Raw genomic sequence first — 25,498 nt, forward strand, 5'->3', positions numbered from 1 at the left:
TCTTTCTCTCTCTCTCTCTCCTTTCTCTATATTTTGAAATATTTTTGTCAGGTTTTGCTATTCTGAACACATGGACCTCATAAAGCTAGTTGAGAAAGTTTCTCTACTATGTTCTGATAGGATTAATGACATTGTTTTCATTTTTCCCCTTAAATATATAATAGAATCCACTAGTACAACCATCTGGGTCTGCAGTCTTCTTTTTGGGAAGATTTTGATAACAAATGCAATTTCTTTAACATATATAGGCTTATTCAAACTTTCTGTTTAATTTTGTATCTGTGTTAGTTGTATTTTTCAAAGAATTTATCCATTCATCTATGATGTGGGATCTGTGGGGATAACTTTATTCTCATTTTTTTATATTGGAAATTTATGTTCTTTCTAGATAGAACTTTAAAAGATGAAATATCTTTTAAAGAAGTAACTTTTGGCTATGATAACTTTCCCTATTGCTTGCTTGTTTTATTTATGCATTTCTTCACTTTACGATTTTTTTTTCTTCTACTGCTTTGGGTTATTTTGCTCTTCTTTTGTTAGTTTTTTGAGCCCTAAACTTAGGCTGTTAATTTTGGTCTTTCTCTTTTTCTAAAAGTATTTAAAACTATAAATTCCTCCGCTAAGCACTGCTTTAGCTGCATCCTCATCCACAAATTTTGATGTTACATTTTATTATTATCCTTTTCAAAATAGTTTTTAATTCCTCATGATTTCTTTGACCCACAGATTATTAAGAAGTATATTATTTATTTTCCAAATTAGAGGAGTCATCTAAATATATTATTTATTTTTAATTTAATTCAGTCGTAGTCAAAATACATACTCTGTATGATTTCAGACAGAGTATGTATTTAAATTGATTGAGACTTAGAATATTCCAGCATTCGATCTAACCAAATATACCATGTGAACTTGAAAGGAATATATTTTTCTGCAGTTGTAAAATACACTGTTCTGTAAGATCATTTTAGTCAAAGTGGTTAATAGTGTTATTCAAATCTGTCTCTATTAACAACTGCAAGTACAGATAAATCATGTACTTCAGATTATGTAGTGCTTATGAAGAGGAGGGAAAAGAGAGGAAAAACTACCTTTTGTCTGTGAGTTTGATATTTTAAAACTCTGACTTTATTATAATTTTACATTAAAACTTTCTCTGTATAGTTACTAAGTATTAGAGCTAATGATTGGGATTATGGTTAAAAACCTATAATCCCAACAACAAAAACTCCATCTTAAAAATTGCATAAAGGTAAGGAGTAGTTGGTGACCTAGTGAGAGAAAAAACAGTTAAAAGTGGTGGAATTAGATCAGATTTATAGGAGTTTGAGACATGATTTGACCCCACTGTTTAGGGAGTCTGTTGTGTTGTAGTAAGTTTGCGGGACAACTCTTTTTCTAGGGAAGAAAAAATAATCTACTATCACTGGACCCCCATTATGTGAAAAGCATTGTGTAGTAAACTTTACACATGACTTTCATTTTCCTTCTTTAAGAAATTCTTTTGAGTAGGTATAATTATCTCCATTTTTTAAATGAGGGGAAAAAAAAGATTAAATTGTCAAGTTCATGATGTTAGAAAATGTGGCAGAGATGACGATTTGTGTTCATCAACATTTAGTTTGATGTTTTTCCTTCCTGAACATGTAAAATTTACTTCCCATCTCCCTTGTGACTGAGTAGAGCCATATGACAGTTTTTATCAATAAGGTATGAAAAAAAAGAGTGAGAAGGCTCACGCACGTCTTCAGTCTCTCCCTTCCCATCCTACTAAAGTGATGGAACTATGAACAGGAAAAGCCCAAACTGCTGGGTCACTGCTGAAGGGGGATTGCCCTGGACTTCAGGCAGGTACCCTCGAACGGTGAGGAATAAACTTTGGTTTTGTTAAACCATTGAGACTTGGGAGTGGTTTGTTATTGCGTCAAAGCCTGATTTATCCTGATTAAAATATAAGGAGCTGGAATTTTAACCCAGGTCTGTTAAACTCTGAAAGCCATGGATTTTTTTATTATGTCTTTTTTTTCCCCTAAGGCACAGGAGTCAGTATGAATATAAAAGGAATATATAGTCATCTTTCATTAGCCAAAATGATTGGTATATATATATATATAGAACCTGGTGAGTTCTCTCTCTATATATATACCAATCATTTTAGAGAACACACAAAATTGGGCTCTTTATTTGTTCTGTGTACTTCTAATTACCAACCACACATCAACTGTACACTGAAAAAAAAAATCCATTCTCGCATAGGTCTTTATTTTGAATACAGGTCTTCTGACCTGAATGAATAAAGAAAAACTTAGTAGTGTAGAGTAGGGTATGGAAGGCATCGAAGGAGATAAGTTAATTGCTGTTACCTGACCCCTCTCTGCTGGTTTGCCTAATTTTGAGCATAAGGGTATTGTGCACTGTTAGGAGTCTAGAAAGTATAGAGCTGTGGTGTGAGTATAATATGGCAGCCACTAGCCACATGTGACTATTTAAATTTAAATTTGAACGAATTAAAATTGAACAAATTGCAACTTTATTTCCTCAGTTGCACTAGTTACATTTCAAGGACTTAGTAGTCTGCTTTTGGCTGGGAGCCACCACATTGGATAATTTAAATTGTGGGTATCTCCATCATCGCAGAAAGTTCAGTTGGATAGTGCTGCTACAGAGCAGTTTCAGAGAGACTACAAAACAGTTAAAAACCATTGAATTAATATTGGTGGTTGCCCCACGGTATATAAAAATAGCTTTATCCCTAAGAGGTAAGCTATGTCTGTGTTAATGATAATTTTGGTGGGTCTGGGGTATGAAACATAAGGACTCAAAGCATAATTCTCAATTCCTCAAGGAAAGTTAGAGGCTTTCTACTTGGGGGACCCTCAGTCACTTTTTTCTGACACGTGTATGAAAGAAATCAGGAAAGGGCATTGTATTATTCTGCTCTGGCTGCTGTAACAAAATACCACAGACTAGATGGCTTAAACAACAGGAATTTTGTTTCTCATAGTCCATGTTCAAGATACTAGCCAATTCTGTTTCTGATGATGACTCTCTTCCTGGCTTACAGCCTTCTCCCTGTGTCCTCACATGGCCTGTCCTCTGTGGTGTGCAAGGAGAGCAGAAGAGAGAGAGAGAGAGAGAGAGATCTTCCTCCTCCTGTAAGGACACCAACCTTATTGGATTAAGGCCTCATCCTTATGACTTCACTTAACGTTTAAGGTCCCATCTCCAAATACCATCTCCAAATACCATCGCATTAGGGTTAGGGCTTTAACATATGAATTGGGGTCTGGGGTGCAATTCGGGCTAAATAGTCATTTTCTAGGGGTTGTGCATCACAATTCCCATAGCAAATAGCAGGACACAGATAATTTCTTCACAGAATAAGTGCCAGGAGGATACTGAATAAAGAAAAGCTTAGTATTGTCTGACTGGGATACAGAAGGCTTTGAAAGAAATATGTCACTCTTATTTATTTATTTATTTATTTATGTATGTATGTATTTATTTATTTATTTATTTATTTATTTATTTATGAAAGGGTTATTGGGCATCTACTATATGCTTAGCATTATGTTTGGCATTAGGAGCATGTAAGATGAATAGGATATGACAAGTGCCATTGCTCATCTAAAGCCAACTGGGGAATGTGGAAATGAGCGCACACTTATATCCGTGCAAGGTGTTGGTAGCCTGGAATCCTGATCTAATGCGTCATGATCCTGTTTTGTAAGCTGGGGTCTGTGGTTCAGAGTTAATGTTTTTGGTTTAGATTTCCTGTGATTTTTATGTGCTGTGATTTAGAGATAACTAGAGATTAGCTCTGAATAGTTTTGGAGAAAATCTGGCTCCCCGAAGTCCTGCTTTTCCCTGACTAGCCTCAAAACACAGCAATACACCCCAAAATATTAGAAAGGGGGGGGAAGCTATTAGGAGAAGAAAGTCATTCTCACTTAGGCAAGGAAGTGAGTCTGGCAGAATAATAATTTAGCTGGACCCTTTCAGTGTCAACTATTATTTAAGCACCGCACAATCTAGACTTTCAGGGCAAATTTAACTTCCTTATTTTACAAACAAGAGAATGTAAGGCCAGAGAAGTTAAAAGGCTGGCAAATGGCCACACAACGCTGACAGAGTCAAGAATAGTATTCTGTTTCAGTTCCTCTTAGTACAACTCAAGCGTGTTGGTGTTTATTTTATATTTACAACAGATAACTACAGAAATTGAAAGAAAGCTTGAAGGAAAATTTCCAGCAATTTGACATTGCTTCAATACCCAAGCACTTGGTCAGTTATCCAGTAATACATTTTTATGGATTTTGTAAAAATAATGATCACAACAAATTGGGAAGAAAAAAACTGACTTTTCACCACAATTAGGTTGTGAAGCATTGCAGTATAGTGTGGTCTCTCTCAAAAAGCACCTGGCTGACCGGTTTTGTGGATTTAATCTACACCTGTGTAGCAGTCTGAACACTGGGAGACCTTGGCATATGCAGGAGAAAGGAGCTAGATCTCTGATCTACTCTCCATTGATTCCTCCTGTCCTTAGCAAATGTCAGCCTCTCCCAAGGGCCTGTTACTGATCTTCTTCTTCCCTTTTCACACTCCCTTGAGTTCTCAATTACTCTCACGCAGTCACATTTCTAGACCTGTCCCACACAACTCTACTTCCTGCCCCAGCTCCCCTCTCTCTGATGTCAGTCTCTCATTTCCATTGTCCTACTCCTAGTCAACATGACTTCAAGTTCACACACACATTTTCTCCTCCCCAATCATTGCTCTTTCCAAGAGCAGGCTTAGACCCACAGTTATCCTCACCCCTTCCAGTTTCCCAACTCCTTATCTAAGTATTCGCCATCATCATTCATCAAAAACTTATTTTGATTTTTCCTTCAAAATATTTCTGACACCTTTCTTTTCCTTACTGTCCCTGCTGCCACCATGGCAGTTCAATTCTTTAATGGCTACAAATCCTCACTGGTCTCTCTACTTTCACATGCTCTTTTAACATATCCTTTATGCACTCTAAAATACTCTTTTAGTTGGTAGGAGTTTCTCCCCTTTAAAACCTTCAATGACTCTTTGATAAGATAAATTCCAAACCTTTACTCTGATGATAAAAGCCCTGTGTAATTTCCTGGTTCCAATCCTTCTTTCCATCCCTGCCTATTACTCCTTCACTCATCCTTTAAAATCCAGCTCAGATCTGACTCTTCTCTCTCACTGTTGTCAGAAGTAATATTTCTTCTGTCTACTGAACTATAGAATTTTGATTGCATCTCCATGGTGGCGCTTATACTATTTTGCATTGTAGTTATTTGTAAAAATGTAATATCTTTCCTAGATTCTCTGCTCCACAGAGATAGAGTCCATCATATTTTATGCATATAACGGATGTGTTGAACAAATATGACACATGAATTATAATCAACTTTATTCAACAAAACAAAAAGGCAATCGACTGATTGGGAGAAGATATTCGCAAATGATACATCTGCTAAGGGGTTAATATCCAAGAAATATAAAGAACTCAACAACAAAAACAACAAACAATCCAATTAAAAAATGGGAAGAAGACCTGAACAGATACTTCTCCAAAGAGGAAATAAAGATGGCTAATGGACATATGAAAAGATACTCATGGTCACTAATCATCAGAGAAATGCAAATTAAAACCACAATGAGATATCACCTCACACCTGTCAGAATGGCTACCATCAATAAATTTAAAAACAGCAGGTGTTGGCGAGGATGTGGAGAAAAAGGAACCCTCATATATTGTTGGTGGGATTGCAAATTGGTATAGCTGCAATGGAAAATAGTATGGAGATTTCTCAAAAAATTAAACGTGGATATACCTTTTGACCCAGCAATTGCACTTCTGGGTATTTATCTGAAGAAAGCAAAAACAATAATTTGTAAAGATCTATGCACCCCAATATTTATGGCAGCACAATTTACAACAGCCACAACATGGAAGCAACCTAAATGCCCAGCTATTAAAAAAATAAAATCCTACCATTTGTAATGACATGGGTGGACCTAGAGGTTATTATGCTGAATGAAATAAGACAGAGAAAGATAAATACCATAAGATCTCACTTCTACGTGGAATCTAAGGAACAAAAAGAATAAACTAATCAAAAACAGACTCACAAATATAGTGGATAATTCGGTGATGGACAGAGGGGAGGGTGGTTGGGGGGCTGGGAGAATGGGGTGAAGGGTTAAGGAAGTACAAATTAGTAGTTGATGGATGGTCACGGGAATGGGGAGCATGGCATAGGGAATACAATTAGCATTAATATGATGGCTAGATGGAGGGTCAGGGGAGGGAGGGAGCAATTAGGGGGATTGTTTTATGGACTATAAAGAACTCGACAACACCTATTGGTTAGACTAGATGTCTAACCAATGTATTGCTAACTTGAAACTAATCAAAATAAATAAATTAATTTAAAAACCCCAAAATATAACTTTATTTATATCCTCCACTATTCCTTCAACTTTATTCAGTAGCAGTAATCTTCCCCTGACTCCAGCAGATCAATGGCTCTTATCTCTTTTGAGTAATAGATTTTTCTAGAATCATGTTTGCAAACACATTCTAGAAATGTGTCATAATTAAGTAATCACTGTGCTCAATCCAGTGTAGAAGACGAAACCCTAGAATTGACACTGTTTTCTCTCTTAGTTTTGCTGGGGTGGGCACCTGCTTTCTCTTCTCACTCTGCTTACTTCTTTCCTCACATTTGATGGATTTTAATAAATTGTGATTATCCATTTATATGCTCACTTGTCAATAGGAGCCTCTTCAAGTTGGCTCCAAATCCTTTTGATATAACCCTGGTAACTCTCCATGGCTTTCTTGTTCTTTTTCTGACAAGATGTTTCAGATTTCTTTTGCACACTTCCTGCCTCAGGCCTTGAATGAACTGTTTCTCCAAGAGCCCCTAGTTTTTGGTGGTTGTTTTTGTTTGTTTTGTTTTTAAGTAGGAAACAGTATGTCAAGATGACAATTTGGGTACTAGAGATGCTCATTACAACCGGGTCGATCTTTGTTTCTGGGCCTCTTCAGGGAATAGAGCTTAGAAAGACCTCTCTCCCTCCCTCCCTCCCTTCTTTCCTTCACTGTCTTTTCTTCCCTTCCTCTTTTCTTCCTTCATTTTTCTCTTTCCCCCACCCACCTTTTTTTTTTTTTTAAAACAGTTCTATCTCCTAGCTTTGTGCTTATGCAAGTCCTCATTTAACATTGTTGATAGGTTCTGCTACTTTAAGCGAAACCGATGCATAAGAACTGCACAGGGCTGGAGTCCAAAGAGTGACCCCAACCTGGAGTTTCAGTGACCAGGTGCTTGTCTTATGCTGTGAGAAAGAATTCAAAGAAGCCACAAAGAGCAAGCAAGAAAGCACAAGTTTTATTAAAGCTAAAATACATGCTTAAGGTAAAAGTGCAGGCCAACTTGGAGAGTGAATAATGCCAAACAGTCTGGATTTCGGACTTTTTTCTTCTTGGAGTGGGGGTGCCCGGAGATGTGGTACTTGCAATGCAAGTAATATTATAATGATATTATGATTAGCCAAAGCTAAACAAAAGACACAGGAAAGACTTTGGAGCCTTATCCTGGGAGAAAGGGGGGAAAAGAGGGTTGGATGGGAGATATCCCAAGGCTATCCATCCTGCCTCCCAGTTTTGGCTTGTTTTCTCATGCCACCTGAAGGGGAAGGGGCGACCCCAGTTCCTCTATCCTGTCTCCCGGACTTGGCTTGTTTCTCATTCCAGAGTCTCAGACTCTGAATCAAAACAGGGAGAGGGCTGAATAAGTGATTAAGGAAAAATTCTGGAGTCTGCATCCTAGAGGGGAGAAGGACAGTACTAGGCTAATTATCCTGCCTCAAAACTGCTTATAACAAAACCAGTTTTTACCATAGGCTAATTGATATGAACAAGAGAAGTTCCTATGACATCTCATGAACATTATGATAAAATGACATTAAATGAAATGACATTTTTTTAGGACTTGCTGTATACATGTATTTTAGGATAAAAAGTTTAATAAATCCAATTAAAGTTCGGGCATGCTACAGAGTCTTTGAACTCTGTATTACATCTGTATCTCTTTTTTTTCACTCAGAGACTCATGGTTCTCAGAGACATAGGGATTGGTAGAATCAGATTACCCTACAATTACTTATTTACTTTATCCCACAAAGCACATACAATAGCCTTAGAATAACAATATTTTTAATTTTAGGAAAAATGTTAAATTATGTTATTTAGTATTTTTTTCTCTTGCTTTGATTTTCTTCACCAAGGATTTATATTAACTATATGTTGGATGTTCTTTGCCGACTTTCCATATTGTTGCTTTTGCCCAAATTCTTTTTACCTATGCATTTCTTTTAGATTTAAAACCGTGTCTCATTTTTACCTTCTATTCTATTAAGTCATTATCTGTTGTGCTAATTCACTGTTGTGTTCCTCGTTTAGTCTTTGTTTCTGAAATAAACTTCTTTACTTTATTTCTAATTATTTTCTTAATTGTCACCTAATTTTGAGTTTTTCTTATCTCAATTATGTTGTTCTTTCAATCATGCGTTATTTAATCTTTTAGCTCTTTTTAAATCTGTAAATTTGTCATCCTTGCATGCTTTCATTGTTCGTAGGCAAGCTATTCTGTTCTTTATTCTCATAACTTTGTATGGGATTTGACTCAATACTTTTTTGTTTCTTTATTAGTATTTCCAAATTTTTAGGAGTAATGGTTCAGAGTAGGTTTTCTAACTTCAGAGAGCTCTAATACCTGTTTTTGTTTTTTTTTATAGAGTTCAAAACTATTGTGACTTGCTTTTTTAAACTGTTTTTCTCATTCTCCTTTATGTAAATCTATTCTTCTCTTCATCTTTATCATCCCAGTCCTATTCTACTCTGATGCCACTTTTATTAGTTACTACTCAGTGGAGATCTCTGTGCCGGGAATTCGTGGGCCCGGACTTTCCGGCCTTCTTACAGCAAACTCCTGTGATTACCTGCTAGTGGAGTGGGCACGCCCCTCCCAGTTTCAGCTGCTGTTTTCCATTTGGCCCACTGTGTGCTCCAGTGAATTCCCTTGCCTATTCTCATGTCTGTCAGATGCCCTGTTGCATCCCTCTGCTTCCTCCTTCGCAGAGCTGATATTATACAGATTTATGCCTGTTGTATTTTGTCCTCATCTGTGGTCTCTGGGGCAGTTTGTTACCTTGGTTTTGTTTGTTTGTTTGTTTTGTTGTTGTTGCTGTTTTGTAAATGTTAACTGATCAAGTTTGGGTTTTGCTAATAGCTGCTCTGTTTGTTTCGATGTGGGGATTCAGAAAGACTCGAACACTGTGCCGATGACTCCTGCTTTCCCAAAACAAACAGTGAACTCTTGAATCGTGTTGGGAACATAAAAATTTCTGAAATTTATTGTTTCTTTTAATAAATCTCTTTCAAAGGGAGAATGTTCCTTTGATTTGTGGAGTTGCCTAACTCTTTTTTAAAATAGTGTTTAAAAATATGGTGGCTTGTTTTTTGAACTCTGTGTCCTACTCCTACCTTGAACTTTTTCTTACATGTAAACAATATGTTACCATAGATGTCCTGTAATTGTTATTCTCTCTCACTTCCTCCCTTTCTTCCTTCCTCTCTTAAACAAAACCAAAGATGAATTAAAAGTTGCCTGTGCTTTCAATTATTGACTTATATCCAAGAGGAACTGCAGCTGATGGTATTCAAGGCCCGAATGTATCCCTTCTCCTCACCACTCTGGTGCACACTGTCCTACTTGTAATTGTTGGCACCTGCACTTCGTTGCTTATGAGCTTTCCCGGGCCACTAGAGCCTGCTTGGTTTGCCTGCGCAGCAGGCTAGAAGTACTAGTGCCCCTCTTGGGAGCAGTCCTCAACTAATGACTGATGAGAGTAGATGTATATGCTAGAGAAAAAAAAAAAAATGAGCCCACTTAAAGATGTCTACATCCTAATCCTCCAAATCTATAAATATGTTACCTTCCATGGCAAAAGTAATTCTGCAGATGAGACTAAGTTAATGATCTCAATGGAAGATTATCCTGGATTATCCATGTGGGCCCAATCTTATCACGTGAATCTTTAAAAATGAATGAAGGAGGGCATAGAGAGAAATTTGAAGATGTTATGCTGCTGGCTTTGAAGATGAAGGAAGGGGACACCAGCTAAAGAATGCAAATGACCTCTTAAAGCCGAAAAGCAAATTCTCTCTTGGATTCTTCAGATGCAGCCCTGCTGCCACCTTGACTGTAAGATAATAAAGTTATGAGAGTTTAAGTCATGATATTGTGGCAATTTTGCACAGGAGCAATAGGAAACTAATAAAATGGCTAAATACCCCAGTTTACTCAGTTCTTGAGTGGGATGATTCTGGAGCATCTGTTCAATATTGGCTCTCAGAGCTCCCAGAAGCGGGGACTAATTGCCTTGTTCACAGTGGTAACTTGCTAGAAAAGAAATCACTTTTTAGCTTCCTTTCCTTTCCAGTCTTTTTCAGTCCCCTACTATATTGGGAACACCTCCAACTATTTGCCCTCAAGTCTTTCATTTAAGATTTGCTTCAGAGGGAACCCAATCTAAAATAGAACTTGAGAGGGCTTTGGTGATAGACCGATGTAACTACTTTTTCAAATTCTTTAAATTTGGATTGAAGAAGAGAGAGTTTTATATTTATTATAAATTTTATATTAGTTACAAAATGCAGTAATGCAGGGGCCTTGGAAAGTGAGGTGAAAGCTTGAAACTCAGGTGGTCACAAAACATACTCCCTTATCTCTTTTACAGAGCCTTTTTCTTTCTTTCTTTCTTTCTTTCTTTCTTTCTTTCTTTCTTTCTTTCTTTCTTTCGTTCGTTCGTTCGTTCGTTCGTTCGTTCGTTCGTTCGTTCGTTCGTTCGTTCTTTCTTTCTTTCTTTCTTTTTTTTTTTTGAGCAACTTCATTGTATGATTCTTCAGTATTCAGAGAAAGACTCTGTATGAGTGTCCTTCAGTGATTCCTAAGGCCTCCACTGCCACCAGAGGCTATGAATACAGGAGGAAGTATGAGCGGATACTGCAGATTGGCTGACCTTACAGTAGGGTTTCTCAGCCTTGGCACCATCGACATTTTAGGCTGCATAATTCTTTGTCGTGAGGTCTGTTCTGTGCATTGTAGGATACTTAGCAAGATCCCGAGACTCTACGCACTAGATGCTGTTATCATCCCCACCACAGTAGTGACAACCACACATTGTCAGATATCCCTAAGGGACAAAACACTCCTCCGTGAGAACCACTTCTCTATATAACTCCAGTTCCTTTTTTATCCTGCCTCCAGTACTCTGAAGGTAGGCAAGCTAAAACCATATTCCCTGGACTCTTTTTTGATTAAGATTCTGCATATGAGACTTGGAACATGGAAGTTAAATATCATAAGTCAGTGGCTATATAACTTTTCTGACAAGCACTGTCATGGAGGTATTTGTTTTATTTTGTTTCTAGAACAGTAGTGGTGAAAGTCTAATCTCTATCTTCATAGGTATTGAGTGCAGTGGCAGCAGAGTAATTTCGTTCTAAAAACCCTACTGGATAACTAGATATTCCTCTTTGCTGTATATGTTCTCATTATGTAGCAACTAAGTTGGTTTCCCAGTGCTTTGAGAAATTTGAAATGAATCATTTTCTGGTTAAACTATTTATAGATGATTCTGTTATCTGAAATACAGTCATTCTGTTATCTGAAATATGTGTACAGAGAGCATCACAACCTAAATCGTGGCTTTGGCTTCATAAAGGAAGTAGGGAGAAAGACACTCAAGATTTAAATTGTATAGACTGGAAAGCTCATGAACCTAGTTATTTGATGTTAAATAATCCTTGGATAGCAGAACCCATGCTGGCTAAGCCTGTAATATTAAGCAAAATGATAGGAAAATTCAACATGTTAGAGCATGTGTGCTTATTTCTGCTGCTTTCAACAGAGTCCTGCAAGAAATAGATAAACTCAAAAAAGAGACAGAAGGAAATAGCACTTGGTTAAGAGAGGCCATGGGTCTAAGACCTGCCATTTGGGTAGACCGAACTTTCAATAATTTGGAATCTTGTAGAGTTAAAAAAATTCAACTATGGTATTTGCTCAAATGAGTTTAAAACTTACATCTACAAAAAACCTGCACATAGATGTTTATAGTAGCTTTATTCACAATTGCGAAACTTGGAAGTAGTTCTAAGATGTCCTTTAGTAGGTGAATGGATAAATAAACTGGAGTACATCCAGACAATGGAATACTATTAAAAATGAAAAAGAAATGAACTATTAAACCATAGGAAAACATGGAGGAACCCCAAATTTATATTATGCTAAGTGCAGGGGAAGGAAACTCAATTTCCTGCTCAATTTTGCTGTGAACCCTAAAATTATTCTAAAAAAGTAAGTCGGTATTTTAAAATTATCTACTTCTCTATCCTAAAAGTGATACCTCTAAAACTGTGGCCTTAGAAAGAGATAAGATTCTGATCTCGTGTTTTTCTTTTTTCTTTTTTTCTTTTTTTCCAAACAAGTCACTTAAGAGTTCTTTGCCTGATAATGGAAGTTAGCTCACCGGTAAAGATCAGATTAAGAGTTACCTTTCAGATTAAGAGTTACCTTCCGCACTCAGTCTTCCTTTGAGTAGTCTCAGGGTAGCTGTCATTAAATGGGGGCTGAAAATTAGGCAGAGCATAGGGATCAGTAAGTAAGTTTTCTGACTTAAAAGTCTATGACTGTAAAAGTTCCTTAACCATGGTTATTCATGTATGAAACTTACTGAAAAGTAATAGAAAGAAATCCTACTAGATTTTTGTGGAAACCCCAAGACTAGCTTATAAGAGCCTGTGACTGTCAAACACCAACACTATACCTGGATCCCAAATCGCACAAATAGCAAGTAAAATGATAAAGTTGTGCGTCTCCCCAAGTCATCCTCTCCAATTCCCACCTCAGCTGTGGTCATAAAGAAAAAAGGAGCAGTGTAGTGGAGGCTATGATGCACAATCCAGATCCCTGTCAGGACTGAAGGAAGGGCTTATTTCTTCAGCTGCTGAGAGTGTTCCTGGCTATCAGTCTTGCCTAGGAATTTGCTGAAGAGAAGTACTTCACAAAAGGACATACCACCTTTCATGGAAACAACCTATATCCAATGACTGGTCAATGTGGGTACATCAAGTCCCAGCCTTCTTGGCCAAACTTAAAACTACTGTAAGGGGCCAACCAAGTTTCAGACTGCTCCGTGGTTGGCTGAAGCCTTTGGTGAGACTGCATCACAGCCTAGTGTCCCCCTCTGCTTAATACTGCTCTCTTCTCTGCCCCTACTCAATAATTTCCAGAGCACTCTGTAAGGAGTTTCCTTCATGCTAATCTCTGCCTGGGAGTCTGCTTCCCAGGGAATTTACTCTTCATAAACAAGAAAAAGACTGCAGTAGGCAAAGGCTGGGGCTATTGGATGCATTAACTAAGGGACTTGTCTACTGTTGTTGCAGGGTACCCTCACTCTTGACCAGCTCCCTATATTTTCTTTATACCCTTTTCTTGGTAGAAACATGTATGTGTGTGTGTGTGTTTATTAAAACTAAAAAATAATCATACCAACATTTTTGCCCTTGGTTTTCCCAAGTTTTCTTTATGAGAAGTTATGGTCACATGACTAAGTCGTGGTCAGTATTTTGTAAGTGGAAGTTTGGTGTTGGATTTCCAGAAAGTCTCCTTATAGGGCCTTTGCCCTTATGCCTCTCTCAGAGCCTACAACTCAGATCTGGTGACTGCAGCTGCAACTATTCATCTTGGACCATGGCCCCAGAGAAGAAATGTCAGAGTTAAGACAGAGAAGCAAAAAGACAGAGGAAACAGAGTCAGTGATGAATGAGGAATATCATCTCTCCTCTGTCTACCCCTAAACATCTTTTGCACATGAAGGAAATAACATTCAATTTATTTAAGCCTTCTCTATTTTTGACTTTTCCACTATATATAGCTGAACTTAATCCAAACTGATACAGAATTCAAGTGATATAATTCTAAAATAGCTCCTTCACCTACCATCACTCTCCCAAGGGAAGGTTAGGGATGTGCTTGTGTGGTGGACTCCATTGTTATCAGGTACACAGAGCTTCACAGGAGATTAACGGGGCCCAAGAACCTCATAGCTTATTATGCACCAGCCTCATCCACACTATATCTTAAAGAAATTCCATGGAAGTTCTATAGTGATGTAAGTTTCCTCTTATATTAGCCTAGAATATTTACTGGACATTAAATATTTTGACATTTAATGGAATTTGTGTTATGGAAAGCAAAATAATATCACTCATTACTTTTCTATTGCCCCTGTAAAAATTACCATAATCCCAGTGGCTTTAAAAAACACAAATTTATTCTCTTTCAGTTCTAGAGATCAGAAGTTCAAAATAAGTCTTACAAGGCTAAAATCAAGGTGTCAGCAGAGCTGGTTGCTGCTGGTGGCTCCAAAAGGAGAAGCCATTCCTTGTCTCTTTCAGCTTCTAGTGGTTGCTGGGATTTCTTGGTTTATGGCCTCATCACTTCAATCACTGCTTCTTTTGTCACATTGCCTTCTCTGACACCTTCTGTGTCCCTCTCGTAAGGATCATTCTATTATATCGAGCCCACCTGGATAATCCAGGATAATCTCTCCATCTAAAGATTCTTAATTTAAACAAATCTGCAAAATAATTCTTTTAAAATTTTATTTTATTATTAATTTCAAGTATACAGTACATCAGTTAGACATTTATGTAGTTTATGAAACGATACCCCTGAAAGTAACTTTTGCCATATATGGTAGCGGGAATTCTGGGGGTTAGGGTGCAAACACCTTTGGGGGGCTTTTATTCAGCCAAATGTCTATACAACTAGACATTTGATTAGGAATCATTCAGGAAAATTATTTTTTTCTCTAATTTAAAAGTAACAGAAATTGTTAAGTATGGTTACTTTAAACAAGGCAACTTCTATAAATCAAAAATTGCTATTAACATATTAAAAGACAAAAACAAACTATTACCGAAAATATAGCAAGGTGACAAGGGTTTAATATATTCAAAATACACATATTAAATTAAAAAAATAAGAGAACCACTAAGACTCCAATATCTCGATAAACAGTTAATTGTGTGTGAATAACAATTCACAAATGATAAAACACCCTAAAATCTGTACAAACTCTTTAAGTATAAAAATACAGAATAAATGGAATGTTTTACTTTTAAAATTATGATGATCATAACGAAATTTTACTAATGGTCAGGGCACGGTTAACCAGGTCTGGATACTCTCATAACTTGCCTCTAAAAAAGTATGTTGGTCTTTCTTGGAAGTTATGTAGCACTAAGTATCAAGAATGCTAAAAATGTTCTTACCTTCAACCCAGTAATTTCACTTTTGAGAAATCATTTGAAATGCAGCAGAGCAAAAATGTTCATCTTTATTTGAAAAATTGGAAAAACCTGAATGTACTCTTTAGGAAAATTGCTAAATAAATAGTGCTATAATTATAAGCAGAAATAAATTATTCAGCTATTTAAATATATGTCACTGGGGAGTATTCTTTCTAAATCACTTGGTGAAATGACTATAGTAAGGGGAGGAAGAGCAATCGTACAAGACAGCTGAGCAGACAGCTAAAAAAATCTGCTAAAAGCTCAGGGAGAATATGTCTCTCCCAGATCTGGGCTTTTTGAACTTCCTTTGAAACCACTCTGTTAGGCAATTTAAATATATAGTCATTTGGGTTATTAACACAGACTGCAATCACCATTAAGGAATAAACTACTGAAATTCAGTCAGTTATAATTGGCATGGCTCTACTAGATATTAATATATGAAATACCGAGTTTCTGAACGGTGAATGGCAACTAATTGCTGCCCAGAGCACTCGCATACTCCCTCCTTCCCTGGGCTTCTGAGACCTTCCTCATTTTGGATCTCCTTGGTTTTGAGGAACTAAGGTGGCTGGCACAATTTTAGCCTTCAGGAAGCTGCTTCAGTTCCTTGGCCGGCATGTGATTTCACAGACACTATGCAGAGGACTTTATGGATGTCATTTCCGTTTCAGGACAAACTTCTCCCAAATTCTTTCTTTATTTTAACCTGACTCCAAAATAAAGCTAACTACATTTAGTTTTGCTTCAAATTACAATTTACTTCATTTTCATTTTTTTTTTTCCATAAAGCCATTTAAATAAGGAGAGGATTCTACTGCTCAGACGAATATGAGTGGAGCACGTAGAGTGCAGCTCCAAAAAAGCCTTTCACTTTATTTGGTCAGATTCCCTCTATGCTTTTAGCTACTTTCACTTTTATAGTTAAAAGGATGTGAGTTTTCCATGTTTCTACTTGTTTTCTAATTCCTGGGTTTTTTCCACTATTCTTCCCATTGATTTGGTTGATCGTCACAGTTTCTCCCAAATTGACTAATTTAATCCTGCTATTTCTACCAACTAGCTTTCATGCCTTTCAACCTTCTAAAAATAGATTCCCTATATGAGAAAATATCGTCTGTTGAACAAGGAGAAAAGGAAAGCAAAATAAAAGATATACTCAATGTTATCATAACTATGCAAAGTTATGACTGGGTTCTCCACAAAGCAGACTCCAAGACAGGATGAAATGCACAATGATTAGATTAAGGGAAATGCCTGTAGGAAAAGGTGGTGAGGTAGGAGATCTACGAGAACTATCAGACCATAAAACAAGCTTGGTGCCAAGTGACAAGAGCAGGAAATAGGCTGGGTGGAAGCATCCTAGATGGCTATTGTACTCCCAGGGCAGTTTGGCAAGGCCGTAGGGGAGTCTTGAAGCCAAAGTTGGTTATTGGAGGTGTCCTGTGTCTTCCTGGAATGAACTTGTTTTGGTTTTTCTGTTGCACTCAGTCATGGCGCAAATGGGATAATGAATTTCAGAGCGTGGAACCTGGGGATTCTGGTCAATTATACTCCTTGCAGTTGGAAATCCATAAGGTATGCTACCCTTCTTTTTCATATAGTCTTCCCCCCCATTCCACCAGTCCCTCTTGGAAGAACAAGTTCATTGCTTCTGACCCCAACATTTTGCTGAGAGCTGAAGCTGCAGGCACATCAAAGCATGCACACATCTGCAAAAGTAAAAGATAAAACAACTTGCAGAACAGTGATGCATCCATAAGTTGGTTTCACGAGAAAAGCAATGACTTAAATGTACACAATGGAATAAAAATATAAGCACATAAAAAATGTACACACAAATACATAGGGTATAGGAGAAGCTAACTCTCTGCACAGGCTTCCAATATACAAATAAACAAGACATAAGAAATCTGTACCTTTCTGTCTCGGTGGGTAGAAAGGAAAATGAATTTACCAGAATCTTAGTTTTGTGCCATGCACTATGGTAGGTGTCGTTTCATGTCTGTTAACTTAAAATATATACTACTATTTGTGTCTTTTATTGAATACTTATAACAACTTTCCAGCTAAGTGTTATTATTCCTGCTTTACTGATGAAGTAATGAAATTTCAAGAGGTAATATATTCAAAGTTAAATAACTTGTCTAAGGTCACACATCTAGTAATGATAGAACCAGAATACATTTCCAGTCTGCCAACAGGAAAGTAAGAAGAGAAAGGCATGCTTGAGTGTTCTCTGTATATAAATTTTTTATTGCAAAAATTTTTTTTCCCAAAACATTTTCAGTCTTCTAACTTTTGCAGCTGAGGGTATTTTATACCATCTTCTTGGATCAACCCTATCCACATCACAGTGTAGGACAGATTCTCTCATCAACAGGGCACTTTAGGAGCCAGTGGGAAGAGCTCAATATCAAGGCATGATCTTTTCCCATCTCAGGTGTGTTGCCAATGACTGTGATCCTTTTTCATATCCCAGTTTCAGTAAGCCGTCCCTGCCTGTTTGTCCCTCTAGTCTCATTGTGATAGCATGACTGTTTTGAACCCTTCCAACCTTTTGGAAGGCTAGAGTTCTTTTTTTGAGGGACAGTCCCAATGGCTGGACCCTTTTTCAGATCTCTTGTCCTCAGGCATCTCATTCTTTCTGCCCTTTACTTCCGAGTCCTCCCTGCATGGCCGATTCATCCTTTATAAATCTTTCTGGAATTCATTCCATCTTTAATCTGCTACATTTCTCCGCTAATCAAAGCTTTGTTGTGACACATACTTCAGAGTCTTGATCTTTATGTAACAGTGACTCCCACTAGCAAATAGACATTTCAATTTGTTCCGCTACCATTGTTTTTTGGCTTAATAAGGGTTTCCTGGTATCCATTTATCCAAATGGAAGCCCATGTTTAGTTGAGGAATAATTATAGATGCATTTACTGATCACTTTGCATATACTACTTCTGTTAATCAGCATAACAGATAGACATTATTACCATTTGCAATCTACAGAACAGGAATTGAGATGTGGAGCAGATTCAGTGCTCTGGAAGCAGACAGAGAGATGGATTCAGGATCAACACATGTGAAAGGAAAGGGGCAGAAGCAATACTGGGCAGAAGAAGAAGTAAAACTGTGATATCGTTCTGACATAACCTTGTAGCTAACTGGGAGCTCTAGGACTAGTATTATCTATCAGTGATCCATGTGAAGCCAAAATGGCCAGCCCTTTATATGCTTTCCTTGCTTCATCACTGGATGCAGGTCATCATGGAAAAACATGGCTTTGGACAAGGTGAATCCCAGTTGAGCAGATCCTGGAGGAGTTTATACCTGGAAGCTATCTATCTGTTGACTGCATTTTCCACAGCTAAGAGCAAAGTTGTCCTTGGAGGAGGATCTGAGTGGTGCACCTTATGTCTCCTAAAATGCTAAGCTCTAGGAAATCTAAGAAAAATTTTACAGCTAGTAATGACAAAGATTTGATATCAAGTCTTTTGTGACTCAAAAGTCCATGCCCCTCACCACTTCATAATTGGTTTCAAAATATCCATTCAAACCAACTGTATCAGAATCAGATTTCTTTAAAATAGGGATCTTTAACGTCAATCCTGCGAGATTCTCATTCAATGGATGTGTAGGGCATCTAGGAATCACACCCAGGTTTTAAAAAGTGCCAGGCTGATTCTAAGTATAGTTATGTATATAAACCTTTGCTATTAATAACATTAATTAGGAGCAGACTCCAAATAGAAGAATGGAAAGTTTTAAATACTAGATGACATTTGTAGTAAAAAGGTATGTGATGTTTTGGGGATGTTAAAAATTCAGAACCAAGATTCATCCCTCTGGGCTGATGCCTAATGTTAGTGGCCATACTTCTCTAAGAGTCTGTGTCTTGTTTTGTGATTGCTGTTTCTCTAATCATCCTGGGGTAAAAATATTGGAGAAAGTACAGCTGCTTCATTACTCATGAAAGCAGTTGAATCTGTAAGTGAACTGAAGAATCTGTCCTCTAAGAAGCTCCTAAAATGTCTGCAAAATGGATTTAGAGATGCCGAATTCTATTTTGCTTTTTGTCTTTCACCATAAAATATTTTTTATGTTGTTTGTGTTTTTAAGTTATCTCTAAAATACAATGCAGTCACTTTTAAGACTAGTAAATTCTTTAAATTTGCACATTTAAGTAAATATATAATTTTCTGGTCAAAGAGTACACGATTATAGTAGAACGAGGTCAAAACAGAAGCTTAAATGCTAGATGAGGTATAAATGTAAAGCAAAATTGACTTGTTAAAACAACATACTTCTGAGCCTTGTGTCTTTCAATTTCTCTTTCCTAGAATTAAGGCAGGAGCTAGATTCTGAGGGAGGGTTCTGTCTGTGGTGGGGTTATCAGGACTGCAGCTGTGGAAGGATAAAGGACCAGTTATGCTGATAGAAGTAACAGAACATAATTCTTTTAAAAATATATTAAATATTACAAAAAGTTATTTTTTTTCAAATTTTACCTAATTAGCATGGACTATGTGAAGAAACCTTTAAAATAGTGAATCATAAATGTTTTTTGCTGAGATAAAGTTTATATGACTTTTCTCTGGTTTGCAACGATATCCTGAGATCTCTGCCTTATGGTTTGTGACTTTTGACCTCTGGGACCATTTTAAAAGGGACAACTTGTCTCAGCTGCCACAGGAATTTGCACTTCACCTTGAGCACTGAGAAAAAAAGTTGTGTAAATGCTGCATGAATATTTCTCAGGATGTTGGCTTGATAAATAATGAAAGATCTAAGAAGCTTATAGTTGCTTTGTGTTAAATTGTGGTGGTTGAAATGCATGAATATTTAAGTTTCAGCACTAAAGGTTCATATGAAAAAATTATAGTACTGGCTGACTGAGCTCTTTAAAATCAGAAACAGCGACTCATTCATCTTTGTGGTGCCAACCATCACACAATGTCTGTTTGAATCAGTATGTACGTGAAAACTGTTTTTTAACCTTATGCACTTAAAATCATTAATGTTTGGCCTTGGAAGAAAATCACCAGCCTCTCAGAGAAAGACTGACAAAATCAACTCTCAATGACCACAGATGTCACAAATCTAGATTTCTCAATTGGAATAGCAAAAAAAGGTGATTATAATTTGCATCTATGATAAGAAGCTAAACTAATTAATACAATTGGCCTTGGAGAAAACAATGCCCTGTCAATTCTGAACTATCTCATCTTGAACCTTCCCATTTCTTCTTTTATCATTTTTATTCTATTAAGTCCAGAAAATAACCACATGAAGAATGTTGAAAATGGAAATTTCCTTTAATTGATATTCAAGATGTCATTTGGCTTGAAACTATTATTTAGAGAGAACACGTAGCCAATACTAACGATTATCTTGTTCCATTGATACTTATCTACAGATTAAAGACAGTTGCCTTTCCCTCACCTGTTGAGGAAGTGCTTCCTGCCACTCATTTTCTCCATAACTTCAAGAAAATCTCCATTGGTTTAATAACAATAAGTCTTCTTATTTTACCATGCATGGTATTTGGGAGAAAATTCTAAAATATTTTACATAAAAGAAGTTTCATAACCACAAGTTATGAAAAGAGGGGAAATGTATACTTACCATAGGTACTTTTTACCATGAATTTCCTGACCTTGATTTGATTAAAATCTCAACCTAAAGATTGCAATAATATAGATTTCTTTAGAGTTTAATTGTTTTTTTCACTGAACTTTGAATGAGAAAAACCTCAATGTGGGACAAAAAGGGTGGTAAGCAGAAGGAGAAGTTAAACACTGAGCTGCTTGCAGATCAGAGGGTTTGAAAGTGAGCACCCGATTTGACAAGAAGCAAAAACCACAAGAAGAGTACTAGGTAGTCTTTCTGTTCACATTGTTTCACAAACTATCCAACTACTGTCCTCTCCTACATCCTCTGTCTTTTCTGTTTATTTTACAGATGTTGTTGGGGTAGTCAACCTGATCCAACGCTAAAGAACTCAGGGGAAGGAGGGAAGCCTTCCCTGCTTGAGAAGTTTTCCCATCCCTGATACTCACAGGAAATGAAGACGTCGCCTGGCATGCTTGGAACTGGGAAATTGTTTTCGGTCCTCTTCCTAATCCCGCATCTGGGCATCTGGAATATCGACGGTAAAGTACCTACTTTGATTATTTTTTATCTTATTTCTCAGGGGGTGTTGGAAGTAATGTTTTCCCTTGCTGATTTTAGCTGGCTGTGGTGCTTATGTCATGGATGATGGTAGATGAGACGAAGTAGTTAGATTTGCTCACTGAAGACATTCTAGGACATAAACCAAATTAGAACATGGTATTCAAGTCACAGCTTGCCTGATTTTTTTGAAAACATGCTCTGTTGATAAGAAAAAAGGAACTGGGAAGATGTTATAAATAGTTAGGTACGAATTTATAACTACTATTGGCAAATCCTCTGGATGTCATGCTGGTGACGACTAGTTTGTTCTTTCCAAACTGAGGCGTGGCAGAGTGTTGTAGTGCTCAGCTGGAGAGCATAAGTACTGGATACCCAGGGTTATATCTGACTACATAGTTACTCTTGAAAAATGTTTTTATGTAAAATCACGCTACTTGCTTCAGTGGAAAATACTGAATGAGAAAATGCTGAGAAATACAGGATCGGAGCATTCCATCATTATGTCCATTATGTTGAAAGAGAATGGTTCCAGCTCAGGCGTCATCTGATGTAGAAAACATCTTGGGTTCTGCAATAATGACTCTTGGTCACATCTGCAAGAATTTTATGTAGGCAAATAACCAATTTATTTTTTTCTGCTGAGTTTGCTTGCTCTCTTACATTGACACTGGGGCCTACATGTAAATGCGGAAGGGCTACAAATAGCTAGCAGATATTTTAGGTTTTCTCAGGTCTGTTTTCAAACAGCCTGCCTTATAATCCCCACAAAAATACATAGACCTCTTTTTGTGTGCTGTAGTTTTAAATCAGAAAGTATGGTTACTGAAACCTCATAAACCGCCACCTTCAATTCTGGAACTGGGTGGTTTGGAATTTATCTCCGCGATGCCGGGATCACACACAACCAGGAGCAAAATAAAACTTCCCTTCAGTCATTTAAGCATTTTTATGCTTGTATATTTTTATGCGTGTATATCTGGTGTTATGTTGACAAGGGGTTTAGATGGCTGACTAAATTTTTCATTTTTCTTCAGATGCCACAATCACATAGCTGCAACTGGAGACAAATATTATTAAATAGAAATAGCAATTTGAAGAATATACAAATATTCCTTGTGAAATAAAGTAAAAGAACTTTCATGCTGTATCACACTGAAAGTGGGGTACAACTTCTATTCTTCCCACTGTGCTTATAAAAAAAAAACTTGAGTGTTAGAATTGGGTTAATTTACTGTCTCTGCCACTTATTGTGTGACCTTGGTTAAATTTATTATTCTCTCTTATGTTTAGTTTCCTCATTTGTAAAATAAAGTTAATAATTGTACCTAAATTATGAGGCTATTGTGAAGACTAGAAATGCAGTAATATGGATAAAGTACTTGGCACAATAAGTGAACACAATAAAAGCTTGATAAATAAATGTTAATGGTATTTTTGCTAATATTTTTTTCACCCACAAAATTTGGTTAAATGGAAAGTAAGTTTTAACGTTATCATATATTTATTAATTTTTAAATTAAATTTATTGGGGTGACATTGTTTAATAAAATTATATAGGTTTCAAGTGTACAATTCAATAATACATAATCTGTATATTGCATTGTGCATTTACCACAACTCAAAAATTTCCTTCCATCACCTTATATTTGACCTCCTTTACCCTTATCAGCCTCTCCACCCTTTTCCTCTGATAACCTCTAAACTGTTGTCTGTGTCCATGATTCTCTGTTTGTTTGTCTTGTTCAATTATCGCTTTCAGTTTTTTTATCCCACATATGAGTGAAATCATACGGTTCTCAACTTTTTCTGTCTAACTTATTTTGCTTAGCATGATAATCTTAAGATCATTCATGTTGTTGCAAATGGCAGTATTTCATGTTTCTTATTACTGAGTAATATTCCATTATATATGTACTATACCTTCTTTATCCAATCATCCATCAAAGGGCATTTTGATTGTTTCCATCTCCTGGCCACTGTGAATAATGCTGCAATGAACATCAGGATACTTATGTATTTATGGGTAAATGTTTTTAAATTTGAGGAATACATACTCAGAAGAGGGATATTCTGGGTCACATAGTAGTTGTATTCTTAATTTTTTGAGGAACTTCCATACTGTTTTTTCTATTAATTATACCAATTTGCAGTCCCATCAGCAGTGTATGAGGGTTTCTTTCTCCCCACAACCTCTTCAACATCTGTTTTTATTTGTCCAATCGATGATAGCCATCCTTACAGGTGTAGGGTGGTATCTCATTGTGTTTTTGATTTGCATTTTCCTGATAGCTAGTGAAGTCGAACACCTTTTCATGTGTTTGTTGGCCATTTGTATATCTTCTTGGGAGAAGTGTCAGTTCAAGTCCTCTGCCTATTTTTTAATTGGATTGTTTGTTTGTTTTATTGTTGAGTTGTATGAGTTCTTTCTATATTTTGGATGTTAGCCCCTTATGAGGTGTTGTTTGCAAATATTTTCTCCTATTCAGTTGTCGATGGTTTCTTTTACTGTGCAAAAGTTTTTAGTTTGATACATTCCCATTCATCTATTTTTGCTGTTACTTCTCTGGCCTTTGAGGTCAAATTCATAAATTCCTCATTAAATCCAAGGTCCATGAGTTTAGTACCTATGTTTTCTTCTATACAATTTGTTGTTTCAGGTCTTATATTTAGGTCTTTGGTCTATTTTGAGTTAATTTTGATGTATGGTGACAGATAGCAGTCTAATTTCATTCTTTTGCATGAGGCTTTCCAGTTTTCTCAGCATCATTTATTGAAGAGGCTTTCTTTTTTTCCATTGTATGTTTTTGACTCCTTTGTCAAAAATTATTTGCCCATATATATGGGGGTTTATTTCTGGGCTCTTAAATCCATTCCGTTGTTCTGTGTGTCTGTTTTTCTGCCAATGCCATTAAATCTGTATATCGCTTTGAGTAATACAGCTGTTTTAACTATGTTGATTTTTCCAATCCATGAACATGGAATATTTTTCCATTTCTTTGTGTCTTCTTCAATTTCTTTTAATAACGTTGTATAGTTTGTGGTGCATAGGTCTTTCACATGCTTCATTAAGTTTATTCTTAGGTATGTTATTCTTTTTGTTGCAATTGCAAAAGGAATAGTTTTTTTCATTTCTTTTTCTGAAATTTCATTGTTAGTGAAGAGGAATGTTATGGATTTTAACACGTTGATTTTGTATCCTGCAACTTTACTATACTTGTTTATTGTTTCTAATAGTATTTTGGTGGTGTATTTAGGCTTTTCTGTATACAATTTGACTTCTTCATTCCAAATTTGGATTCTTTTTGTTTCTTTCTCTTGCCTGATTGCTCTAGCTAGGACTTCCATCACTGTATTGAATAAGAGTGGTAAGAACAGACAACCTTGTCTTGTTTCTGATCTTAGAGGAAAGGCTTTTATTTTCAAAGCCAAATCAAATGAAAAAATGAAATATATTGTACAATATATTTAGCCCAAAATATAGTGAATCAAGTTATTTCAAAAATGAAATAGAAAGACTTATACAAGGTCCTAGACAGGTATCTTAAATAAAAGTTGATAGATTACAGTATTACTAACATTAAATTTAGGGCATAGGTTGAGATAAGGAGTGATCGGTGAGATTTGTTCTCCCAGACAGAGCTGATGACTATCACTTAAAATCATATTACTTTTAATCTTTGCATCTTGGGGATTTCCTGTGATTTACTTAACTACTGAATTCTTTACACTAACACAGTTTCAAAGTATCTAAAAATAATTTTAAAAGATATTTTTCTTCTCTACTTTAAAGCAATGTGAGATCTGTATGCCTCTTCCCAGGAATAAGGCTCCATCAAGAATAAGACTGGAAAAAGTATAATGTTCTCTACAAACTTC

The 25,498-nt window shown here is 36.5% G+C and overlaps 1 protein-coding gene across 4 annotated transcripts in view; it reads left to right on the forward strand.

Moving 5' to 3' along the window:
- The first annotated feature begins 16,831 nt into the window (after nucleotides 1-16,831).
- BTLA (B and T lymphocyte associated) overlaps nucleotides 16,832-25,498 on the forward strand; it is a 33,112-nt gene continuing 24,445 nt past the window's right edge. For 2 of the 4 annotated variants that reach the window (XM_016150711.2, XM_016150714.2), the window contains exon 1: nucleotides 21,332-21,600. In XM_016150711.2, the coding sequence (XP_016006197.2) occupies nucleotides 21,513-21,600 (88 nt within the window). In that variant the 5' untranslated portion in view covers nucleotides 21,332-21,512. The other 2 variants (XM_016150713.2, XM_016150712.2) reach the window with 2 other exon arrangements.

Source organism: Rousettus aegyptiacus, unplaced genomic scaffold, assembly GCF_014176215.1.
Source record: "Rousettus aegyptiacus isolate mRouAeg1 unplaced genomic scaffold, mRouAeg1.p scaffold_m13_p_4, whole genome shotgun sequence".
Taxonomy (NCBI): domain Eukaryota; kingdom Metazoa; phylum Chordata; class Mammalia; order Chiroptera; family Pteropodidae; genus Rousettus; species Rousettus aegyptiacus.